This window comes from Prionailurus bengalensis, chromosome B3, assembly GCF_016509475.1.
Source record: "Prionailurus bengalensis isolate Pbe53 chromosome B3, Fcat_Pben_1.1_paternal_pri, whole genome shotgun sequence".
Classification (NCBI taxonomy): domain Eukaryota; kingdom Metazoa; phylum Chordata; class Mammalia; order Carnivora; family Felidae; genus Prionailurus; species Prionailurus bengalensis.
The window spans coordinates 22,171,377-22,198,819 of record NC_057355.1 but is presented as its reverse complement, the minus strand read 5'-3'; the positions used below and the strand labels follow the sequence as shown (position 1 = coordinate 22,198,819).

The following is a 27,443-nucleotide window of genomic DNA, read 5'->3' as shown; positions in this document are numbered from 1 at the left end:
AGCAATTGGCTGGTGCCTCTTGTGGTCAGGCTGCAGGATATCTGTTGCACCTTTCTAACCAGGATTATCCCACCTGGGAGATCTAGAATCTTTATGAATTTTGTTCGGCTGTTACTGTGACTGTCATGGTTCTTGGAAAGATGACAGATAGCTTAGCAGACATCTCAGCAAGTTTGGTATTTCAGTCAACTCTGGATTGTGTGGACTCCTTCCTAAGAGCCAAGTGGGGGGTAAGAGCTGAGGGGGTGGGTTGGCACATTGATAAAGCCTGTAATTGGGATATGGTGGGTGACACAGTTACATTGTGGAAGTGTTACATGTTTGAGTAACTTGGAAGAGCATTGGAAATCAAGAGTAACTCCAAATCAATCAACGTGGACTTAGGGGATTGATTTTTTTTAAGTTCTTATTTATTTATTTTGAAAGAGATGCAGACAGCACAAGTAGGGGAGGGGCAGAGGGAGAGGAAGAGAGAATCCTAAGCAGGCTCCACACTGCTACCGCAGAGCCCAGTGTGAGGACTGTGAGATCATGAACTGAGCCAAAGAGTCGGACGCTCAACCAACTGAGCCACCCAGGAGCCCCAGGTGTTTGATTTTTTGTAAAGAATCTACTCTATCTTCTTTTCAACCAGCTGTCATTGGAGGTAACAGAACGTAAGGTCAGAAACACTCTGGTTCATAATGCCCCCCCTTCTCTCATAGGGTGCACTCAGAGGGATGAAACTTGGATTTGAGTTTTATTCAGTGTCCTACATGAAGAATGGAGCAGTTGGGGCGCCTGGGTGGCTCAGTCGGTTGAGCGGCCGACTTCGCTCAGGTCATGATCTCGCGGTCCGTGAGTTCGAGCCCCGCGTTGGGCTCTGTGCTGACAGCTCAGAGCCTGGAGCCTGTTTCAGATTCTGTGTCTCCCTCTCTCTGACCCTCCCCCATTCATGCTCTGTCTCTCTCTGTCTCAAAAATAAAACATTAAAAAAAAAAAAAAAAAGAATGGAGCAGTTATCCCAAACAGGCAGAAATGGCTTCTCTCCATTCTCTGTGTGTTCTCACTCACGTGCACTTTTGCCACTTACATCCCCACTTACAGCACTGTGGCTTCCCTCTTCTTTCTTGCAGATGGATGGTTTCTAGCCTGCTTCCAAACCCCACCTCGGCTGAGTGTTGGGCAGCCCTTCTACATGATCCTATGACTCTTGATATGGACGCAGTCCTGTCAGACTTTGTTCGGTCCACGGGGGCAGAACCTGGTCTGGCCAGAGACCTGCTGGAAGGTAAGCTAGCCTCCTCATCCCACGCCACTCTCTTGGCCTTAACTACCTTGCAACCCGGTGACAAAAGATAAGAAGATTTTTGTTGCCTGACAATGGTGGTACCTGGACTCTTAAAAAAAGGTGTGGGGGGGTGATGAAATTATTTTTGTTATTCTTGGCTTTATTTTGAGTATGGAATAGATTACTCAATTCTACAGTAATAGTGCAAAAGGCATTATTAGTTCGGCTTTGCTTTGCATTAAAGCTTAAAGATATTGAGTCAGTTTATCAGAAATCACTTTTTTTAAAGGAACTATATTCCATAGAGCAGAAATAATAGAACATTCAAGAAAACATTTTATTGGAGACCTGAGCATTTCTTTTTTAAAAATTTTTTGACATTTATTTATTATTAAGAGACAGAGAGACACAGAGCATGAGCAGGGGAAGGGGAGAGAGAGGGGAAGACACAGAATCTGAAGTAGGCTCCAGGCTCTGAGCTGTCAGCACAGAGCCCAACGCAGGGCTCAAACTCACAAACTGTGAGATCATGACCTGAGCCGAAGTTGGTTGCCTAACCAACGGAGCCACACAGGCGCCCTAAGACCTGAACATTTCTCATCTCTATCTTCACTGAGACAAAAATACTTTAGGCCAAAGTTTTTGATGAAGAAAAACCACCTAGCAGCCAGTAAAATAGGTGGTAATAATTCATACGCAAGAAGGCAGAATTCATCATCAAGCCATACATGTAGATATCATTTGTTACATGAAAAATGTGCAATTTCTGTCTCAGCCTCTAAAAGGGATTTACTTTGTGTATTTTGAAAATCTTTGTGGGGTGTGTGTGTGTGTGTGTGTGTGTGTGTGTTTGGTGCGGTAAAAGGTGGGAAGAGCCTATTACAATTTCTCAGAACAAACAAATGCGTGAGAGAATTTTTAAATGATTACCCTTGGCTTCAAATGTATAAGCCACTGTTTATGGAATTAGCTAAGACTTGGTTAAGTATCATAAATCACTGTCATCCCTTAATTCACTTAGGAAACGATGTGGATTACTCTACATTTGTGGGAATGGTGGAGGTTACCACTCAATCCTGGTGAAAATTAAAAGCCAGCTCTTCAAGGGTTCTGAGAAAATGGCAATAGGGAAGCAGCAACAGTGCAATTTTTAACTTTCCCTGAAGCTCCCAGAATGTCAGACAAACTCAGGGTTCAGAATAAAATATGCTTACTGAACATTTATGACATACATACATCAAAGTGTGATTTTCACCTCCCAGTAGTCACATCCTCTCCCTGCATTTCCGTTGCTCTGAAGTAAGCGGCAGTGCAAAGAGGCAGGTTCAGAATGAGGTTGGCAGCGAGAGCTGGGGCCAAATCCAGATCCAGCCACTTACTGCCTGTGACACATAGGGCAGATTATTTTCTTCCCTTAACCTCAGTTTTTTCTGTATATTGAGCCTAACCCACCTTCCAGGGTGATTACATGCATTAGAAGCTGTGATGTCAAATGCTTAGTGGAGTGACCTGTGTGTAGCAGAGGCTCAAAAAGCAGTTGAAGAAAAAAACAAACAAACAAAAACAGTTGAAGAAGATCCCCTTTGTCATTGCAGCCTCGGTAACTGGCACTGACATTGTGCTTAATATCTAGACAGCCTTAAATAGAAAATGAGAATTGTCAGCTTTTTTCTTCCTTAATTTTATCTTTTAAATGAAAATACTGAAAAATTGACCTTTTGGGGTGCAATTCTAAGAATTTTAACATATGCATAGATTTATTTTTTTAAGTTTACTTACTTTGAGAGAGAGACAGAAACAGACTGAGGGAGGGACAGAGAGAGAGAGGGAGAAAGAGAAACCCCAAGCAGGCTCTGCACTGTCAGTGCAGAGAACAATGCGGGGCCCAAACCCACAAAATGTAATATCGTGACCCGAGCTGAAATCAAGAGTCAGAAACTTAACCAACTGAGCCACCCAGGTGCCCCAACATGCATAGATTTATGTTACTATTACCACTCTCAGATGAGAGAATCACCTCATTCCCCACCCCCAGTCCACCCTTCTGCTCTGTTTGATGGCCATGCCCTCTCCCACCGTATTCACTGGCAGCCACTGCTCTGTTTCCTGTCATGTTAGCTTTGTCTCTTTTAAGAGTGCCATAGAAATGGCGTCATATAAAACCTAATCTTTTGAAACTGGCTTCTGTTCACTCAGCATAATTATTTTGAGATTCATCCAAGTTGTGTGTGGAGTTTGTCCCTCTCTATTGCTAAGTGCTACCCATTCTAGAAATGAACCACAGTTTGCTTTCCATTCACCTGTGCAAGGGCATTTCAGCTGCTTCCCATTTGGGGCAGTTATGACTAGAGCTGCTATAAACATCTGAGAACCGGGGTTTTTGTGAACATAGTTGAAATTTTTCCAGGGTGAACACAGAGAAGTGGGGTTTGCTGGTTCATATGGTAACTGTATGTTTAGATTTAAAAGAACTTGCCGAACTGTTTTCCAGAGTGCTGAACCATTTTGCATTTCGACCAGCAATGGTATTTCTTTTTTCATTATCATTATTTTCGTGATTCTCATAGGTGTGTATGGATATTTCCCTATCACTTTAGTTTTCATTCCCCCACTGACTGATGATGTTCAGTTTTTTGTTATTATTTTCTATCTGTATCTTCTCTTTGAAGATATCTGTATCTACTCTTTCAGTTCTTTGGCCTATTTCTAAATGGAGTTATTTGATTTCTTACAGTGGAATTTTGAGGGTTCTGTATATATTCCGTGAATATCATCCTTTGTCAGAGATGAGATTTGCAAATATTCTCCTCCAGTCTGTGCTTGAATTTTTATCCTCTTGCCAGTTTCCTTTGCAGAGCAAAAGTTTTTAATCTTGATGAAGTCCAATTTATTTTTTTCTTACATAGGTGACATTTCAGGTGACATGTCTAAGAGCCTTTGCATGACAATAATGAAGATTTTCTCCTAGATGGTTTCTTAAAAGTTTTATACTTTATGGGCACCTGGGTGGCTCAGTCGGTTAAGAATCCGACTTTGGCTCAGGTCATCATCTCTCAGTCTATGGGTTCAAGCCCTGCATCAGGCTCGGTGCTGACAGCTCAGAGCCTGGAGCCTGCTTCCCATTCTGTGTCTCCCTCTCTCTCTGCCCCTCCTCTGCTCGTGCTCTGTCTCTCTCCCTCTCTCTTTCTCTAAAAATAAATAAACATTTTTAAAAATTTATCAAAGTTTTATACTTTAGGTCTCCAACTCATTTTGAGTGGGTTTTTGTATGACGTGAGATTTGGGCTAGAGTTCATTTGTATACGTATGGAAGTCCATTTGTTTCAACACCATTTGTTGAAATGCTTATCCTTCCTCCTCTGTTGAATTGCCTTGGTGCATTTGTCAAAAACCAACTAAATGTATCTGTGGGAAGCTATTTCTTGATGCTGATTGTGTTCCATTGATCAACATGTCTATTCTTCTGCCTGTACTTTGCCATCTTGATTAGTATAGCTTTGTGGTGAGTCTTAAAATCAGCATGATTCTTCCAATCTTATTTTTCTTTTTAAAAAGCATTTTAACTATTCTATTACCTTTGCCTTTCCATATAAATATGAGCATTAGCTTATGTCTGTTTATAAAATTTCCTGCTGGGATTTTGATTGGAATTATGTTAAATCTGTAAATCAATCCTATGTTTTGCCTTATACTCTATGAAGTCAGCATAGCCACACTTTACATTTATGTAGGACTTTTTTGTTTTCTTTCATCCACATTTTGTAATTTTTAGCCTATAAATCCTATATGTGTTTGTTAGATTTATATATAGGCCTTTTTTTGAGGTACTGTAAATGGTATTTTTTTTAATTTCAGTTTCTAATTGTTCATTGCTAGTATCGAAAAATATAACTGATTTTTGTGTGTTGCCCTTGTATCCTACAATCTTAGTAAATTCAATTATTTGTTCTAGGGTATATGTGTATGTGTACACCCTCATGCATGGGTGTGTGTGTGTGTGTGTGCATGCGTGTGTATATTCCTTTGGATTTTCTACATAGGCAGTCATGTTATCTCTAAATAGGGGGAGTTTTATTTATTCCTTTCAAATATGTATGCCTTTTGTTTATTTTTCTTGAATTATTGCATTGGCTGGGACTTCCAGGAAAAGGTTGAATGGTAATGGTGAAAGAGAGCATCCTTGCCTTGTTCTTGATCTTAGGGGGGGGAGCAGTCCCCCATCAGTCTTTCATCATTATGTAAAATAGCTGTATGTTCTTGTAGATAGTTCTTCATAAGGTGGAGGAAAGTCTTTTCTGTTCATAGGTTGCTGAGAGTTTTATCGTGAATACATGTTAACTTTTTCAAATGCATTTTCTACACAATTGATATGATCCAGTGTTTTTTCCTTCTTTAAACTGCTAATAAAATAGATTATACTGATTGCCTTCTAATACTAAACCAGGCTGTCAGCCATTATTTAAAGATTTTTCTTTTTTTTAAATTTTTTAAAATGTTTTATTTTTATTTTTGAGACAGAGAGAGACACAGCATGAATGGGGGAGGGTCAGAGAGAGAGGGAGACACAGAATCTGAAACAGGCTCCAGGCTCTGAGCTGTCAGCACAGAGCCTGATACGGGGCTCGAACTCAGGAGCTGTGAGATCATGACCTGAGCCGAAGTCAGATGCCCAACCGACTGAGCCACCCAGGTGCCCCTATTTAAAGATTTTTCTAATCCACGTTTTTCTCTTCTCCTGAGACTCAGCTGATATGACTCTTAGAATTTACTACCATTCTCAATTCACTGCAGTTCTATTCACTTTCTTTCTCAATCTTATATCTATTCCAATTAGATTATTTCTGTTGCTCTGTTTATATATTTACTATTTCCTTTGTCATCTCTATTCTGTTATTGAACCCATCCAATGAATTATTTTATTTGGGTTGTTGAAACTTTTTTTTATTTCTTTTTTTAATGTTTATTTATTTATTTTTGAGAGAGAGAGAGAGAGAGAGAGAGAGAGTGCAGGGGAGGGACAGAGAGAGAGAAGGAGACACAGAATCCGAAGCAGGTTCCAGGCTCTGAGCTGTCAGCACAGAGCCTGATGCAGGGCCCAAACTCATGCAACTGTCAGATCATGACCTGAGCTGAAGTCGGACACTTAACCGACTGAGCCACCCAGATGCTCCCAAATTTTATTTCTAACATTTCCACTTGATTCTTCTTTATATCTTCCATTTATTTGCTGAGACTCTGTATTTTTTCCCCTGTTATAAAACATGTACAATAACCGCTCTGTAGTCTTTGTCAAATAATTCCAATAACAATTTCATTTCAGTATTGCTATTGAGATGTCTCTGGTTTTTGTTTTGTTTTGTTTTGTTTTTGTATATGAGTAAATTTGGATTGACATTATGAAGATTATGTTTTGAGACTGTGGCTGCTGTTTAAACTTATGGTACATGTTATTTTTGTTTTAGAAGACAATTGCCCCAGTTGAGTTCAGATCAGAAGTTCCAGGTTCCCCAAGACTTTGGTGAATTGCAACTCCAAGGTCAACTTTAGTTGACCAGTGGCCAGTCTGCACCCTAGGCAGGAGTCTGTCCCATATTTCACTACTCAAAGACTCTGGAATCTATTTATAGTCAGATCCATACATGTACAGCTCAGGGTTAAACCCAAGCATTCAGGAACAACTTTAAGGGGTTGTTTTCCCAAATTCCTGCCTCATTGTAATCGCTTCAATAGTTCTGGATCCCTGGGACTCTACTCTTCCAGTCTTCTAGCAAGCTGGAGCTTTGTTTACCCCCACATTTCTACACACTTGATTCGACTGTGCTTATATCTGAGCTAAGCAATAAGAATCCAGAAAGAGAAGAAAGCTGTGGGGTTCACCTCTGGGGACTGAAACTCATGTGATTAAAAAGGATTTCTCTGCCTCCCTGGGTTTTTTTCCTGCCATCCTCCATTGCTGCCACAAAATTGCTTGAGGTCTGTAGCACTAGAGAACTGATAAATTTTTTTAAAAAGATAAATTAAGGGTTTCTACACACTCTGTGAACATTAGAGATCCCTTTTCTGTTTTGGGGGCCAGAACTAGATGGCCTTGCCTGGAGCTAATGCCCATTTCTGAGTTTGAGGCTGCAGTAGATTCTTACTGGGGAGACTTCAGCTCACCACCAGTTCTGGAGTACTTTGAGCTATTGCTTCTTCCTCAGTCTGCCTGAGGAAGTCTCACATATACCTCTGAGTCCCCAGCCACTGCTCCTTGCAGTCTGTCCTGGTGTTCTGCTGCTCTCAGCAGGAGAAATGGGGTTCTATGTGCTTCCTGTGGCTCACCCAGAATGGAACCTGTCTGCTGTCTTTACCATTGGAAAGACTATGGTTACATATGTATGTTGGATTCTTTCAGAGTTGTTTGGGTCAAGATTTTTCTCAAAGCTAGTGTTTCAAAGAATAAAATATTTTCCTTGTGATCTTTTGAAGGGTAAAACCTCACAGCGATAGCAGAAGCTGAGTGAAAAGTTCCATGGGCCCTCTCTGTACTATTTTTTAAACTTCTTGTGAGTGTTTTTAATTAATTTATTTCAAAATAAAAAAGTTTAAAACACACATAAAGTGATGAGAATCACAATAGAGCAGAGGACAGCCAGTGAGAAGAAAGAATAGCATAGGTTGATCAAGTCCCTGGCAACAAAAAAGACAGGAGAGGGACAGCAGAATACAGAGAGAGAAGGACAGAGAATGCACCCTGATCTGCCTCCAGGTGAAAGTGCATCCATATCTGGCTGTCTGGTTCCTACATAGTCACCTTTTGAGCATTGGCAAACTGGTCCTTCTGAAATAAGTTCAGGTTGAATGATTCCGTTTCCCCAAATCCTTTGATATCCCCTATTACCTATAGAATAAACTCCCCCACATCGAACTCAATTCCTTTCAGCCTTTTCCCTATTCAATCCCTTCTGTCTCATCTCTGGTGCAGTTTTTCACCACCCTTTTCCCCAGAAACACCATCCACCTCTGTGCTTCAGCTGCAGCTCAGTTCCTGTGCTCCTGTGCTGCCCACTCGCTCTATACACACTCTGGGTCACTGTTGAGATTCTGCTTCTCTTCCAAGTTGGTGTATGAGTGCCATGACATCAGGAACCAAAGCACGTTTTGCTCACTGTGTTCCCCTAACACCCAGTACCTGCCAGTCCCCCAGGACGATCTGGCTGCTGGGCATACAGCAATGAGCATCCAGACAAAAATCGTCATCCTCATGGAGACAGACAGTAAGTAGCATAAATAAGTTATATAGTATTTTAGTGGTTAGTGCCATGGAGAAAACTATATCAAGAGGAGGAGGTAGGGAGTGTAGATGTAGGTACAATTTTTAATTAGGGTTGTCAGAGAAGGCATCACAAATAAAAAATGGGATCTGAGCAAAGACTTTGGCATAAGAGAATAACCATGTGGCTATCTGGAGGAAGAAATTTCTAGGAAGAGTTGGAATTAATTGGGCATTCCTTGCCAGTCCTCAAACCTTTGTAGACTTCTATTGCAACACTTATTTGGTTTTGTCTTATTTTATAATTGATCACATACTTATTTTCTCATTAGATTAAAAGTTCTTAAAATCAAAGACAATAACACTGACAATGTAGTTAGCATTTACGTTTCATTGTTATATGCCAGACACAAGGCTCTTTAAATGTGATGTCTCATTTAATCCACACAATGAATTAGAAAAAGATTTCTAATTTTATACTCAAGAAAACTGAAGCCAAGAAAACTTCCTGAAATTATACATCCAGAACACAGCACAACCAGCATTTGAACCCAATTGTATAACTCAATGCCAGGTTCTTTCTGCAAAGCCGGGTCACCTATCATTCATCTTCATGCCCACTGTCCTTCTAGTACTTTGTATTGTTATGTGCACTCAAAAGAGTTTAACTAATCACTGAAGGGTGTTTTAGTAAGGGTTTTATGATGTAGCTAATTAGCTTTTCAAATAAAATACTACTTTAATAGACCACAAAAACTATTTAAAATATAGAACTAATAGCTAACTAATCAGGTGCCAAACACTGTCTGGCCACTTTAAATATCTTAAAAGCTAGTTAAAAAGATTTTTGAGTGAGAAGTCAAACACATGCGTTTATGAAGTGTCAGTTCCCTTCTTAAAGACAAAGCAACTTTCACACTTTTATAATAACTGTGAATTTTAGGCCTTGAAGCTCTACCCAGGTATTCTTTCAGTGTACCCAGGCCTCACTTCTGTTGCTACCCATAGAAAAAACTCCTCAAACAGCCAAATTGCATTTAGGAAGAATATTAACTGGAAATTAACAACTCATATGTCCCTAGTATAATCTTTCAGAATCCTTGTGGAAATTGCAAAGTTAAGGAAAATAATGGCAACTAAGTTGAATTGTATTCTCCAAAATATATATATGGAAGTTGTCCACATATTTTAAGATCCATGTATATTTACCAATTGAGTTGATAATTTGAGAACTAAAGTACTTAGAGTTGTTTATGGATAAATATAACCCTCTTTTGCAATCCTGGGCCCATTAGATTTGAAGTATATATGGTCTGGAATTTTGCATGTGGCTTGCTTGCTTGGTCCAGCTTGCACAGACAGGTAGCTCCAAAAACTTACCAGTCATATTGACAGGCTATTCCATTAACACTTACATTTGGCCTTTGAAAATTTTCCCACAGTTGGGGACATCAGCTTCTGACTTGAATAATTACAATAATGCCCCAAAGAGTGCACCCAAAAATGGGGGAGGGGATGGAGGAAACTGAGAGAAGAATGCATTTAGTAAAATTTCACATTAGCCCATCAGTGGGTCATGGGATCCATCCACAACAAACCCACATGGTTGCCTGTAGAGCATTCAACAGAGTGGGTGAGATGAAATCAGAAGTAGATCAGAGGCCAGAGGAGCCAAAAGGGCCTCTACCTGGAGACTGTCCAATTGCCATCACTGACCCAGGACTTAAACACACGGGAAACTGAGGTAGGCTCCAGAATGGTCACTCTTTCAGTTAAAATGAGAAATAAAAATGTTTCAAGGCCAGATATCCCAGGTATACGTAACCAGAGCATTCTTTCTCTGAAGTCAAGCTAAATCTGAAGTCCACTCTTGAGCACATGCCATCTGATTTACCAGAATTCACGCTGTAACTTTTTCAGGTTTGCATGATTAGAGAGCTTGAGGGGGATCAGCCTTGGCAGGAATGAAAAAGTGGGCCTCGTGACTGTAAATCCTAAGCAGAAGTTAGAGAAGAAGGTCTGATGGGCTCATACCAGTGAGTCTAGAAATGCTGTCATGAAAACACTTGCTGCTCTCCCTACTGTCCTGTTCCACTGGGGACAGCTCTACCATTGGACTAGACATACTTGAAATAATATAGCCCAAAATAAAAAATCCCGTTCAGGATCAGACTTCCAAGATGCCTCCTCTGGCTTGGCCCATTTAGGAAGACACATTCTCTCTTTAGATAGGTGAGTGGATTTAAATACTCTTGAAAACAAACAGATCCAATCCAACCATGTGTGTGGAGTTTCCTTTTGGGATGCTAATCAGTTAAGTAGATCTTATTTCTCTCATTTCCTTTCCCCTAGGGTAGATTGTAACCCCAAGTACCACCATCGGCCTATTTTATTGGCTTCACTCAAGAGGCTATTTCATCTCGGCTACTTGAAATTAAATGTTTGCCCTCTGGGAAGCCAACCACATCCCTGGTAGTCTTTCTTAATAGGTGTCTCCACATAGTCTTTCCCATGCCTCTACCTTTCTGCATTCTTCCACCTTGCCTCTCTGATAAGCATATTCCTACAGGGTCCTCAGCCCAGTGCAGTCAGTAATGTGCACTAAAATTAGTTGTGTCGAAGAGGGGAGGGTCAAGAGAACAACATCCTCTGATAGAAGATCCTCTAATATTGTGGCTCAGCATTAGAATCAAATAAGATAAAAAGTATCTGTGCAAACCAAAATCAATTAAAATTTTTTTTTGATTAGGCAAGAAAGGGGAGGCTGCTACATATTAAGAACTTCCACTTAAGCATAAAAAAGGATGTGGTCAGTCTGCAATCACATATTCAGGGCCCTGCCCTCAAGTACTAAAGAACCCCTGCTATCACAGTCAGGTATCTGGCCAAAATGAGGGGTCTGAGAGGAGAACCCAGGCATGCTTAGGGTGGTCTAAGATGATACCAAAGGTTGCTGAGGCTCACAGGTGGAACTGGAATTTTCGACGCGGAAAGTGTGTGTGTGTGTGTGTGTGTGTGTGTGTGTGTGTGTGTATGCATGTAAGGCTGGAATGTTGCATATTCCAGTCAGAAGGAACAGCATTTGCAAACATATGGAAGCATAGAAATGAGAAACAGAAGGAGCTCAGTACTGCTGTGTCACAGACTATAACTGAAGGGGAAAATGGCAAGAGATAATAAGATGAGGCTGCATGGGTGAACACATCTCAAAGGGCCTGGTGTTCAGTGCAGACAAGTTACCTTTTAAGCAGTGAGAAGCCTTGAAGAAAAGCAGGGAGGTCACAGGAAACATTATGAGACTAGAGTGCAAAATAGGTTGTATCCCATTTCTGAATCCTAATTGTTTGCAGTGTCTGCCTGAAATAGGGTGCCTACCAAAAAGCATGAGCATGAGGGTCAGAGGGAAAGAGGATCATTAATTAGCCACATTCCTTATGGTAGCAACTGGTGACATTAGTGTTCATGTCTCTAAACCAGTAAGGAGATTTCTACCACCTTCCAGGCAAGAGAAAATGGGCAAATGGCATGAAATGCCATCTGTGCCTGAACAGTTGGGTGAGTGAGTCATGGGATCAGCCTCCAAGTGAGCTAGTTCCTTCAAACTCTGCCATGGTCAAGCATGCTGTAGGGAATCAGTCTCATAGACTGCCTCTGGTTGCCTCTGAGACATGGATCAAGAACAGGATTGGGGTGGCCATTTCTCATTATTAAAAGCCCACTTAATCAGCTGTGCTGTACTGTTTCAAAAGCTGAGGGGTGGTCTGCACACTGATTGGGATGTTTGCTCCTCAGTCATTCATTCACTTACTCAAAACTAGTTTTCTGGTTCCCTCTAGGCACCCACACCTCAGAAGAGGGCTGTGAACATGAAGAGTAGTCCCCACTCTCAAGTACCACATACTCTTCTTATAAACAGTCAACCAAAGCATAGTGAGAGTCATGTTTTAATAGAAGCATCTTACTATTTAGCAGTACCTGCAATCATTTCTTTAATAAGTATTTATTAAGCACTGCCATGTGCGATGTACTAGACAAGGCAGAGAGAGAAAAAGAAAGGAGTGGAAGAGAATCCCAAGCAGGCTCTGTCAGCCCAGAGCCTGATGCAGGGCTTGATCTCAAGACCATGAGATCATGACCTGAGTCAAAACCGAGAGTCTGATGCTCAACTGACTGAGCCACCCAGGCACCTCCTAGTTGTAATTTTTGATGAAACTCTATACTATTTACCACAGTTGCTGGACCAATTTACATTTCACCAACAGTGCACAAGGATTCCCTTTTCTCCACATCTTCACCAACACTTTTTATCTCTGGTCTTGTTGATGATAGCCTTACTCACAGGTGTGAGATAATACCTCATTGTAGTTTTGATTTGTACTTCCTTGATGATCAGTGATTTTGAAAACCTTTTCATGTACCTGTTAGCCATTTACATGACATCTTTGGAAATCAGATGTTTTGGTTTAGTTTGATTAGGTTGGATTCGGTTTGGTTTTTGGGTTTTGTGTTTTGGTTTTGTTTTGCTTTTTCTTTGTTTTGTTTTGCTATTGAGTTGTAAGAGTTCTTTATATTTTTTTTTTAGATATTAAATCTTTATCAGATACATGATTTACAAATATATTCTCCTACTCCTTAGGTTGTCTTTTCATTTTGTTGATTGTTTCTTTTGCTGGGCAGAAGCTTTTTAGTTTTATGTAGTACCACTTATTAATTTTTACTTATGTTGCTTTACTTTTGGTGCCAAAAAAAAATGTGTCAAGACCAGTGGCAAGGAACTTTTTCCCTATGTTTCCTTCTAGCATTTTTTGTGGTTTCAATTCTTTGACTTACATGAAATTAAATTTGTAAGTGTTGTAAGATAGGGGTCCAATACTATTCTTCTGCATGTAGTTATCCAGTTTTCCCAACACCATTTATTGAAGAAACTATCCTTTCCTCATTGAGTATTCTTGGATTCTTTGTCTAATTAATAGTTGTGAGGCTTTATTTCTGGGCTCTCAATACTTTTCCATTAATCTGTGTGTCTACTTTTATGTCAGTACCATGTTGTTTTGATTACTATAGCTTTGTAATATAGTTTGAAATCAGGAAATGTGATGCATCCAGCTGTGTTCTTTCTTGGGATTGCTTTGGCTCTTTAGGGTCTTCTGTGGTTCCATACAAATGTTAGAATTTTTTTCTATTTTTATAAAAGTATGCCATTGGAATTTTGATAGGGATTTCATTGAATCTATAGATGGCTTTGGGTAAATTATTCCCACCCATGAACATAGGGTATCTTTCCATTTATTTGTGTCTTCTTCAATTTCTTTCATCAAAGTCTTATAGTTTTCAGTGTACAGATCTTTCATCTCCTTGGTTAAATTTATTCCTAAGTAATTTATTGTTTTTGATGCTATTGTAAATGGGATTTTCAGGTATTTCATTATTAGTGTATAGAAACACGATTTATTTTTATATATTGATTTTGTATCTTACAACTTTTCTGAAATTTTTGATTAGTTCTAACAATTTTTTGGTGGTATCTTGGATTTTTTATATATATGATCATATCATCTGCAAGTAATGATACCTTTTCCTCTAAGATCAGATACCTTTTATTCCTTTTTCTTGCATGATTATTTTAAGACTTCCAGCACTTTGCTGAATAGAAGTGGTGATAATAGACAACCTTGCCTTGTTTCTGATCTTAGGAGAGTTTTTAACCTTTCACTATTGTGTATAATATTAGCGATGGGTGTGTCATATATGACCTTTATTATGTTGAGATATGTTCTTTCTATACACAATTTCTTGGAACTTTTTACCATGAGAGGATGTTATATTTTGTAAGTGTTTTTCTGCCTCTATTGAGTTTATCATATGATTTTATCTTTCATGCTATTAATGCAATATATGACATTTATTGATTTGCATATGTTGAGCAGTCTTTGCATCTCAGAGATAAATCCCACATCATGTTGTATGATCCTTTTAATGAACTGTTGAATTTAGTTTACTAATATTTTGTTGAAAATTGTTGCATCTCTATTTATCAGAAATGTTGACCTGTAGTTTTCTTGCAGTGTCCTTATCTGAATTTTGTATCAGAGTAATTCTGGCCTCATAAAGTGAGGTTGGGAGTGTTTCCTCTTCAAATTGTTAGAAGTTTTCAAAAGACTGGTGTTAATTTTTCTTTAAATGTCTGATGGAATTCACAGGTGAAGCAATCTGGTCCTGGGCTTTTCTCTGTTGCAAAATTCTTGATTACTGACCAATCCCCTTATTCATTATTGATCTGTTCAGATTTTCTATTTCATCATGATTTAGTCTTGGCAGGTTTTATGTCTCTAGCAATTCATCCACTTTTTTTATATGTTACCCAATTTGTTGGCATATAACTAATGATATGATCTCATATGATTCTTTGTATTTCTGTGGTATCAATCAGTTGCAATGTCTTCTCTTTCATATCTGATACTATTTATTTGAGTTCTCTTGGGTTTTTTTTTCTTGGTAATTCCAACTAGCGTTTTGTCAATTTTGTTTATCTTTTCCAAAAAAAACAGCTTTTAGTTTCATTTTTCTTTGTATCATTTTTTATGTCTATTTTATTTATTTCCACTCTGATTTTTATTTTCTTCCTTCTATTAACTTGGATTTAGTTTGTTCTCCTTTTTCTTGTTCCTTGGATTATAAGGCTAGGTTGTTTATTTCAAATCTCTTTTTTATTAATGTAGGCATTTATCACTATAAAGTTCCTGTTAAGACTTTCTGTTTCATCCCATTGGTTCTGATATTGTGTATATCCATTTCCATTTGTTTCAAGACTCTTTATTTCCCTTATGTTTCTTCTTTAACCCAGTGGCTGTTGAGGAGTGTGCTGTTTGATTTCCAGATATTTATGAATTTTCCAGCTTCTCTTCTGTTGTTGATTTCTATTTTTATATCACTGTCATCACAAAAGATAATTTGTATTATTTTAATCTTCTTAAATTTATCAACATTTGTTTTGTGACCCATCATATGACCTATCCTAGAGAATGTTCATATGAGCTTGAGTAGAATGTGTATTCTGCTGCTATTGGATGGGATATTCTGTGTATGATTGCTACATCAACTGGATCTAAAATACGATTCATGTCTAGCATTCTTTGTTGATTTTCTGTCTAGATGATCTACCCATTTTTGAAAGTGGGGTATTGAAGTCCCTACTTCAATTTTGAATTACCACATTGTTGATTTTGCTCCCTTCTAATCTCCTAGTATATGTTTAATATATTCAGAGACTCCAATGCTGGGTGCATATATGTTAACTACTGTTATATCTTCTTGATTAATTGACTTCCTTACCATGATATAATGACCACCTTTGTCTCTTGTTACCTTTTTGGCTTAAAGTCTATTTTTACTGATGCACATTTAGCTACCCCTATTCTCTTCTGGTTTCCACTTCCATGGAATATCTTTTTCTATACCTTAACTTATAGCCTATGTGTATCCCTGCAGCTAAAGAGATCTCTTATAGGCAGCTTATAGTTGGGTATTGATTTTTATCCATCCAACCACTCTGTGCCTTTTGATTGGAGAAGTTAATCCATTTACACTTAAAATAATTATTGATAGGTAAGGACTTGCTAATGCCATCTTATTATTCTCTGGCTCTTTTGTAGCTTCCTTTTTCCTTTCTTCCTCTTTTGTTGCCTTCCTTTGCAGATTGATATTATGTAGTGATAAGCTTTTTCCCTTATTTTTATGTTTTATGAATTTATTGTAGTTTTTTGATTTCTAGTTTTGGTTGCCACAAGGCTTACATAAAACACATTTGTTAACAGTTTGTTTTATGCTCATAACAACTTAACCTTAATCATATAAAAGTCTACCCTTTTACTTCTGTTTTTTGTGTTTTTGATATCATGGTGTCTCTTCTTATACTGTGGATTCATTAGAAAATTATTGTAGCTATAGTTATTTTAATACTCCTGTCATTTAACCTTTATACTTGAGTTTAATAGTTACCACTCTGCCTTATTACAGCATTAGAGTATTCTGAATCTGACTCTAAGCCTACTTTGTCCAGTGTGTTGCATGTCTTCATATGTTTTCATGTTACTTATTAGAATCCTTTTATTTCAGCTTGAAGAACTTCTTTCAGCATTTCTGGTAAGACATATTTTTTGGTGATGAACCCCCTTGTATTTTGTTTTTTGGAAAAGTCTTTATCTCTCCTTCATTTCTGAAAGGTAACTTTACCAGGTAAAGTATTCTTGGTTGGGAGTTTTGTCTTTCAGCACTCTGAATATATCGTCCCACTCTCTTCTAGCTTGTGTGGTTTCTGCTGATTCCATTGATGTCCATTTGGGGGTTACAAACTTGTAAGTTATAAACTTTTTTTTCTCTTGCTTCTTTTAAAATTCTTCTTCTTCAATCTTTGATGGTTTTATTATAACGTCTTGGAGAGAATCTTTTTTAAGTTGATTTTGTTTGGAGACCTATGAGCTTCATAAATTGGCTATCTAAATCTCTCTAGATTTAGAAAATTTCCAGCCATTATTTATTTAAATACATTTTCTTCCCCCTTCTCCCTCTGTTATGCTTCTGAGACTTCAATCATTTACAAACTGTTTTCTTTATGTTATCCCATAGATCATGTAGGCTTTCTTCACCATGTACATTCTTTCTTCCTTTGTTCTCCTCTGACTGAATTATTCCAAAAATTTTGTCATATCTTACAGATTCTTCTGCTTGATTCATCTACTATTGACACTTCATATTGAATTTTTCATTTCATTCATTCTATTCTTCAGCTCTAGGATTTCTATTTGATTCTTTCTTATGATTTCTATCTTTTTGTTAAACTTTCCATTTTTTTTGTATATTGTTTCCCTGATTTTTTTTAATTGTCTTTATGTGTGTCTTGTACTTTCTGAGTTTCCTTAAAACAGTTGTTTTGCATTCTTATCAGATAATTGCAAGATCTCCATGTCTTTGAGGTTGGTTACTAGAAGATTATTGTGATCCTTTAGTGGTGTAGTATTTCCTTGATTTTTCATTTTCCTTGAAGTTTTGCATTACTGTCATCACATTTGAAGTAGCAGTCACCTCATCCAGTCTTTACTAACTGCCTTCAGGAAGAAAAACCTTTCCTGAGCCTTGCTAAGTATTCTGAGGCTTTTTCAGGCCTTCTATGGATACAGGTGCTCCATGCTTCCTGCTCCCTCTTGTGGCAGAATTCTTAGGCTTGTATGACTTCTTTTGATCCTGCCATGCTGACTGTCTCCTTTTTGCTTTCCCAGAGTGCTAAAGCTCAAATTTTGGTTTCCAAACTGGTCTCCTCCTGGCCTGCAGATTGGAGCCAACTTTCTGTGTGCTCACTAGCCATCTGCCAAAGCTCACTTTCACGAGTGCTGGGGGTGCCCATTGGCCCGGTGGGGTATCCGTGGGCAAGCTGTTTCCAGTGGCTCATGGGCAGACTTCTAGATGGAGTCCATGATGCAGTTAGTGGGACCCACATCTTTTTAATGCCCCTCAAAAATCCTGTCTGCCACTCTCCCAGCCTCTTCCCACCATCCAGTCATGCAGCTCATGACTCAATAATCTGGATCAGGTAAGAGAGAAATTAGCCTCTTTGGCAGCATCCCATATAGCTGGAGAAGCTGGTGCTTACCCACATATTCTGGCTCTCCCCCATGAGAGAAATCATGGTCCAAGGTTTTTCTTGGCACTAAGCTGTACTGCCATGGGGGGCAGTACAGCTTGGCACTAAGCTGTACTGCCATGGGGAAGGGATGATGCAGGTAAAGTCAAACCGTTCCTCTAATCTTCTCCAATGTGGCCAAATTCATATATTTTTTTTCTTGCTCCAATGTTGTGCTGGAACTTCTCCTCTAGAAACCAGGATTTCCACAAAGCTTTCTCATCCATGGGTGACTGTCTAAAACAGTGTTTTCCATGGGCTCCCAAACTGTAGCCAAGAGGGGCTAGAAAGGTTTATGGTCAAGGTCCACATCTAGGACTGAGGTCTGCATGCCTATTACCCAACACATGGATAGGTGAGACTTCTGAGTCTCTTGATGTATGGTGCTGGATCCCACAGCTGCCACACAAGCACTTTTGGCCATGCATGAATGGCAAATTATTGTTGGGGCATGGAGTGGACAGAAATGCAGGATGTCTTATTCCACCATAATGCTAACAGCATGTCTATTTAGTACTTAATTTGAATTAAAATTACTAATATGAATAAAATACATTTTATTTTAAAAATAGGTATTTCCTAGACCTGTTCACTGCAGTCTTACAATCAACTAAGTAGCAGTGAGCAACCTAGTGTCCAAATTGTGGCTGCCATTTATCATTTCTCATAAAAGGAGTCAGGCATCCTTGGAGAAAAATCTAATTCCAGTTCTGGGCAGGATGTCATCTAAGCCTGGAACGTTGTAACCAGAAAGTAGAGAAGCTGCCCTATGTGACCTAGTCTCATCAAAAAGACAGGAGCCACCTTGGAAAAGCTCCCATGGCCAGAGGTATAACTGAAGCATGAGTGACCATGTGTATAATAATCGTATGGTTTTAAACACATCAAATATGTTTGCATACATGAATTTGTAATGATACTGAAAAACAACTCATTGATAATTTTTGGAAAATGCTAGGGAATCAACTCATTATTTTGAAACACTGGATAATAATAAAGGAAAATAGCATTTAGTCCTGCCCTTCTTACACCACTTAGTATCACTGTGTAACTAAATAGTTAATAAGGGAAAGGTTCTCTTTATAAAAGTATCTGAGCTTAAAAAGAAGGGCTGATAGAATTATAATGTCACTATTTTGTAATCTCTATTGAAACTAGACAGGGATTATCAATAGTTGACAATACCACAAAGAGAAATTATCAGCCATTATGTGCCTCTTAACAGCAGTACCAATACCACTTAGGAAAGTCCTGCTAAAAGTGGATCAAACCTGAATTTGATCAAACCTATATTTGATCATGCAAATACAAAGGACAGAAGAACTTGTTCTATGCAAACACAAGTATGCGATACATAAATCTGGGCTGTAGGTTTCTTCAACAAATAAATTCCAAGGAAAATAAGGGAGGGGGAGGTAATTTCACAGATCAGGATTGGTTTCCTTTTTCTGTAAATTGCTGTATAATATATGTTTTAGGTTTTTTTGAGCCACACATTTTATTCAGCTCCACTGTTGGAGCATGAAAGCAACCACAGACAGTAGGTACAACTGTATTCTAATAAAACTATTTACAAGAGCAGGCATCCAGCCCATGGGCCATAGTTTGCCAACTCTTGCTGTAAATTTTAAAAGGCTTAAAGGACAGGTGCCTGGATGGCTCAGTCAGTTGAGTGGCCAACTCTTGATTTCAGCTCCGGTCATGATTCCAGGGTCATGGGGTCAAGCCCCGCATCAGGCTCTGCACTGAGCATGAAGCCTATTTGGGATTTTCTCTCTCTCTCTCTCTCTCTCTTCCTCTGCCCCCTCCCCTGCTTGCTCTCTCTCTAAAAAAATTAAATTAAAAAAAGGCTTAAAGGACATATCAACCATTTGCAATGTATGCACATTACTTAAATGTCAATTCAAGCAAACTATAAAAAAAAAGAAAAATGATGGGACAATATGGGGAACTTTAACACTTACTGGATATTTGATGATATTAAGTGAATTATTGTTAGTTTCAGGGAGGTTAAGCATATTTTCTTATGCTAAGAAAAATATACACAGTGAAATATTGATGGATGAAATATCAAGGTGATATTTGGGAGGTGGGGGAATGTGTGGGACTAGAAATGAAATAAGATTAGCCATGAATTGATTATTCATTAAAACTGGGTGATGCATGTAAATGATCCATTGTAATCTCTGGATATGTAAGAAGTCTTCTAGAATAGAATGTTTTATTTATTTTATTTTTATTTTATTTTATTTTATTTTATTTTCAACGTTTATTTATTTTTGGGACAGAGAGAGACAGAGCATGAACGGGGGAGGGGCAGAGAGAGAGGGAGACACAGAATCGGAAGCAGGCTCCAGGCTCTGAGCTGTCAGCACAGAGCCTGACATGGGGCTCGAACTCACGGACCGCGAGATCGTGACCTGGCTGAAGTCGTACGCTTAACCGAATGCGCCACCCAGGCGCCCCTAGAATAGAATGTTTTAAAACAGAAAGCACCAGGAAACATCTGCTTCCAGACCAGATGGAGTATCAGGAAGTAGCTTTACTCTCATGCTTGAAAAAAGAATAAAGGACAACATATATGAAACAAAACACTGAACATTAAACAGTGAGGGACAGTGATCTCCAAAAGATGAGAAACAAACAAGGTTGGTCCTATGACTGCCCCCCTGATTGCTTTGAGAGTGTTTCCAGGATGTGGTGTTGGAAGGAGAAACCCACACAGAGCTTAGAAGACCCCCCAATATAGGGAGACAGAGCTGAGGGTCTGGGGAGTGAAGGAGGATAGAGTTTGAGGTTAGAGTACAAGAAAGGAGAGTGCTGCACAGTGAGACCTCTAGCAATTTTTAGAGGGTTCGCCTCTGCTGCTCAGTTCATGTGTGTGAGAAAACTACATGCAGCTGGGAAGAGAGCCACCTAGAAGGATTAGAGGAGACCATGCCCACTGCTGACACAGGGCCAACAAAAGTGCCTGTATCCACCAGGCAAACTGGAAAAGCTCTGAGTATAACATCTAGAAGGGTCTTGCCTCAGTAATAGGGAAAAATTAGCCTGGGAATAAAAACAGCTCTAGTCACACCTAATAAACCTTAAAAGCAAGACCCATAAGGATCAAATTGTTTCTAAGAAATGTAACTACATTCCAGAACAAAGCTCAGTGGTAGTCATAGGATAGGAATATAAACTTGTCCAGCACCAAACACTATAAAATTCACAGTGTCTGGCAACCAATCAAAAATTGCCAGGAATACAAAGAAGCAAGAAAGTATGGCTCATAATGAGGAGACATTATTTGAGTCAAAACCAACCTGGACCTGACGGAGATGTTATAATTATCAGACAGACATTAAAAGTTACTATAACTGTATTCTATATGTTCAAAACTTTAAGTAAGGACACAGAAGATATTTTTAAAGGCCCAAATAAAACCTCTAGAAACAAAAACTTCAACATCCAAAAAGAAAAATAACTCAATAGGTTTAACAGCAAATTGAATATCAGAGAAAAAGAAAGACTTATGAACATAAAGACAGAGCAATAGAGATTATCCAAAACGAAACAGAGAAAATAGGCTTAAAGAAACTGAGAAAGCATCAGTGAGCTGTGTGAAAAGTGTTGTCAGCCTAAAATATGTGTAATTGTAGTACCTGAAAGAGAGACTAGTGTTGGGGCGGGAGAGCGGGGAGGGGGGAGGACAGGAAGAAATATTTGAAGAAACAAGCAGTACTTTGGTGGAAATTTATATCACTAACCACCACCATTAGAAAAGAAGAAAGGCCTTGAATCAATGACCTTAATTTCCACATTAAAAGCTGGAAAAAGAAGAGCTAATTATACCCAAAGTAAGTAAAAGTTAAATAATAAATACCAGAACAGAAGTTAATGAAATAGAGCACAAGAAAACAATAGAGAAACTTAATGAAGCCAAAGGCAGATTTTCTGAGATAAATAAAATTGATAAACCTTTAGCCAAATAATTAGGGGAAAAAAGAAGATGCAAATTAATATAAAGAATGAGAGAAATGACCTCAGTACAGGTTATTCAAGTACTAAAAGAATTATAAGGGACTATTATAGACAAGTCTATGCCAGTAATTACAACTTACATGAAAATTGGCAAATTCCTTAAAAGTTGCAAACTACCAAAGCTAATGAAAGAAAAAATAAATCACACAGCTATCTCTGTATCAATTAAAGAAATTTATATTATAAAAAAAGCCTTCCCACAAAGAAAATGCAGGTATAGATTGCTTTGCTGGTAAATTCTACTATGCATATAAAAAAAGAGATTGTACCAATTCTACATGAACTCTTCAGAAAATTGAAGAGGAGATATACTTTCCAATTCATTCTATGAGGCCAGCAGTATCCTAATACAAAACCAAAGACTACAGGCAGATATTCCTCATTAAGATCAACATGAAAATGCTAAACAAAATTTTAGCAATTTGAATTCTGAAATATATAAAAAAGATAAAACATTATGACCAAATGGGTTATATTCCATGGATGCAAAACTAGTTAAACATTGAAAAATCAATCTATGTAATTTACCGTATTAACAAGCCAAAACCCAGAAACCATCTGACCATCTTGATAGGTTCAGAGTCTTTGACAAAATCCAACATGCATTCCTAATAAAAACTCTAAGAAAATTAGGAATAGAAGGGTACTTCCTAACTTTGATACAGAGCATTTATAAAAAACAAACAAACAAACAAAACAGAGAACGTGCAGCTACCATGATAGTTACTAGTGAAATAATGCTTTCCCCTAATGTCAAGACAAGGATGCCTACTTTCACCATTATTATTCAGCATTTCTCTGGGGATCTAGCTGGTGTAGGCAAGCAAGAAAATATAATCAAAGAGCACCTAAATTGAAAAGGAAGAGTAAACTGTCTTTATTGACAGAAGACGTAATGACCTATATATAAGATCCAGTGACATTTACGAAAAGTTATTGGAACTAATAAGCGAGCTCATCAGTGTTGTAATATACAGGATATAGAAGTCAGTTATTTTATCTTCAATGAATGATTGAAAATTGAGATTCAAAACAACTTTCCATAGCATTGAAAAATATGAAATACTTAGGGATAAATATGAAAAAGGTATGTAAGGCCTATACACTGAAACTACAGACAATTACTTACAGAAATTAAAGATGAAAATAAAAGGGGGGATGTAGTATGTCCCTGGGACAGAAGACTCAATATTGTTGAGATGTCAGTTCATTCCAAATTGATTTTTATATTTTTTAAGTTTTTATTTAAATTCCAATTAGTTAGCATACAGTGTTATGTTAGTTTCAGGTGTACAGTATAGTGATTCAACAATCACAAGTTGCTAGTTGCTCATCACAAGTGCACTCCTTAATCCCCCTCACCTATTTAACCCATCCTCTTTCCCACCTCCTCTATAGTAACCATCAGTTTGTTTTCTATAATTAAGAACCTGTTATTTGATTTGTCTCTCTTTTTCTTTTTTCCACTTTGCTTGTTTGTTTTGTTTCTTAAATTCCACATATGAGCGAAATCATATGGCATTTGTCTTTCTCTGACTGATTTGTTTCACTTAGCATTATACTCTCTAGCTTCATCCATGTTGTTGCAAATGACAAGATTTCATTATTTTTATGGCTGAATAATATTCCACTATATTATATAACTATAACATGATATTATATATAGAAAACCCAAAAGACTCCAGCAAAAACTACTAGAACTGATAAATGAATTCAGTAAAGTCACAGGATACAGAATCAATTGTACAGAAATCTGTGGCATTTCTTTTTTTTTTAACGTTTATTTATTTTTGGGACAGAGAGAGACAGAGCATGAATGGGGGAGGGGCAGAGAGAGAGGGAGACACAGAATCGGAAACAGGCTCCAGGCTCTGAGCCATCAGCCCAGAGCCTGACGCGGGGCTCGAACTCCCGGACCGCAAGATCGTGACCTGGCTGAAGTCGGACGCTTAACCGACTGTGCCACCCAGGCGCCCCAACATTTCTATACACCAATAATGAAGCAACAGAAAGAGAAATTACCTTGATTCCAAAACCAGACAAATACCCTCACTGAAATGGAGAATTATAGGCCAATATCCCTGATGAATTTGGATTCAAAAATTCTCAATAAAATACTAGCAAATTGAGTCCAGCAGTACATTAAAAGAATTATTCACCACTATCAAGTGGGATTTAATCCTGGGTTGCAGGGGTAGTTCAATACCCACCAATCAATCAATGTGATACACCACATTAATAAAAGAAAGGATACGAACCATATGATCCCCTCAATAGATGTGGAAAAAGCATTTGACAAAATATAGCATCCATTCTGGATAAAAACCCTCAAGAAAGTAGGGATAGAAGGAAGGCACCTCAACATCATAAAGGCCATATATGAAAGACCCACAACTAATATCATGCTCAAAGGGGAAAAACTGAGAGCTTTTCCTCTGTGGTCAGGAACAAAACAGGGATACCCATTACTCCTTAACATTCTATAGAAAGTCTTAGCCTCAACAAGACAACTAAAAGAAATAAAAGCTATCCAAATTTGCAAGGAAGAGGTCACACTTTCACTGTTCACAGATGACATGATAGTCTATATAGAAAATGCAAAATATTTCACCAAAAAGTTGCTATAATTAATACATGAATTCAGCAAAATCACAGGATATAAAATCAATCTGCAGATATCTGTTCCATTTCTATACCCCAATAATGAAGCAGCAGAAAAATAAACCAAGGAATTGATCCCACTTAGAATTCCACCAAAAACCAATAAGATACCTGAGAATAAACCTAACCAAAGAGGAAAAATATCTGTACGTTGAAAACTGCAGAACACTTATGAAAGAAATAGAAAAGGACACAAGGAAATGGAAAAACATTTCATGCTCATGATTTGGAAGAAAAAACATTGTTAAAATGTCTATACTACACAAAACAATCTATACTTTCAATGCAATCCCTATCAAAATGCCTCCAGCATTTTTTTACAGAAGTAGAACAAAGAAACCTAAAATTTATATGGAACCACTAAAGACCCTGAATGGCCAAAGTAATCCTGAAAAAGGAAAGCAAATATGGAGACATCATGATTCCAGACTTCAAGCTATGTTGTCAAGACAGTATGGTACTGGCACAAACACAAAATCATAGATCAATGTAACAAAATAGAAAATGCAGAAATGGACCCACAACTATGCGGTCAACTAATCTTTGACAGATCAGGAAAGAAAATCCAATATAAAAAATACAGTCTCTTCAACAAATGGTGTTGGACAGCAATATGCAAAAGAGTGAAACTAGACCACTTTCTTGTAGCATACGAAAAAATAAATTCAAAATATATTAAAGACCTAAATGTGAGACCTGAAACCATAAAAATCCTAGAGGAGAACACAGGCTGCAACCTCCTTGACCTTGGCCATATCAACTTCTTACTAGACATGTTGCCATAGGCAAGGGACATAAAAGCAAAAATGAACTATTGGGACTTCATCAAGATAAAAAGCTTCTGCACAGCAAAGGAAACAATTGACAAAACTAAAAGGCAGCCTATGGAATGGAAGACGATATTTACAAATGGCATATCTGATAATGGGTTAGTATCCAAAATCTAGAAAGAACTTATAAAAATCAACACCCAAAAGACAAATAATCCAGTTAAAAATAGGCAGAAGACATGAGCAGACATTTTTCCAAAGAAGACATCCAGATGGCTAATAGACACATGAAAAAGATACTCAACATCACTCATCATCATGGAACTATAAACCAAAACCATGATGAGGTACCACTTCACATCTGTTAGAATGGCTAAAATTAACAGCACAAGAAACAACAGGTGTTGGTGAGGATGCAGAGAAGAGGAAACCCCCTTGCACTGTTGGTAGCAATGCAAACTGATGCAGCCACTCTAGGAAACAGTATGGAGGTTCCTCAAAAAGTTAAAAATAGAACTACCCTATGATCTAGCCATTGCACTACTAGGTATTTACTCAAAGGATACAAATACACAGATTTGAAGTGTGTATATACCCTAATGTTTATAGCAGTATTATCAACGATAGCCAAACTATGGCAAGACCCCAAATGTCCATTGACTGATGAATGGATGAAGAAGATGTGGCATACACACGCGCGCACGCACACACACACACACACACACACAATGGAATATGACTCAGGCATCAAAAATAATGAAATCTTGTCATTTGCAAGGACATGGATGGAGGTAGAATGTATTATGCTAAGCAAAATAAGTCAGGCAGAAAAAGATGTCATATTATTTCACTCACATGGGGAATTTAAGAAACAAAACAGATGAACATATGGGAAGGGAAATAAAAAGAGAGGGAACCAAACCATAAGAGACTCTTTACAATAGAGAAAAAACTGAGGGTTAATGGAAGGAAGGTGGGTAGGTAATGGGCTAAACAGGTGATGAGTTTAAGGAGGACACTTGCAGTGATGAGCACTGGGTGTTGTATGTAAGTGATGAATCACTAAATTTTACTCCTGAAAACAATATTACATTATATGTTAACTAACCAGAATTAAAGTAAAAATTTGAAGGAAAAAATAAAATAGCATAGGAGACAATCTTTATGGCCTCGGATTATTTTTTCAAGATTTATTAAGGTCTAATTGATAAATATAAGATAAATTGATAAATATAAGATATTTTAAGTGTACACGATTTCATATATGTATACATTGTGAAATCATTCCCTTTTTTTTAACGTTTATTTATTTTTGAGGGAGAGACAGAGTGTGGGTGTGGGAGGGGCAGAGAGAGACAGAGACATAGAATCCGAAGCAGGCTCCAGGCTCTGAGCTGTCAGCACAGAGTCCAACGCGGAACTCGAACCCACGAATTGTGAGATCATGACCTGAGCCAAAATTGGATGCCTAACCAACTGAGACACCAGGTGCCCTGAAATGATTCCCTTTCAATTTATTTAACACATCCTCCATATCACATATTTACCCTTTATCTTTTTTTTTCTCTCAGTGAGAAAATTTAAGTTGTCCATTCTCAGCAAATTTTAAGTATACATTATAGTGTCATCAATTATATTAAATGTGCTACACATTAGATTCTGAGACCTTTTTAATCTTATTTTTTTTAATTTACACCTATGTTAGTTAGCATATAGTGCAATAATGATTTCAGGAGTAGAATACAGTGATTCATCCCCTACATGTAACACCCAGTGCTCATCCCAACA

The 27,443-nt window shown here is 38.0% G+C and overlaps 1 protein-coding gene across 1 annotated transcript in view; it reads left to right on the top strand.

Moving 5' to 3' along the window:
* The window catches only part of OTUD7A (OTU deubiquitinase 7A), a 372,333-nt gene that overhangs the window by 214,449 nt on the left and 130,441 nt on the right, over positions 1–27,443 (top strand). Inside the window, exon 4 of the mRNA XM_043554863.1 lies at positions 1,116–1,270. Within this exon, the coding sequence (XP_043410798.1) occupies positions 1,120–1,270 (151 nt within the window). The 5' untranslated portion in view covers positions 1,116–1,119. The remainder of the gene's footprint in view (positions 1–1,115; positions 1,271–27,443) is intronic.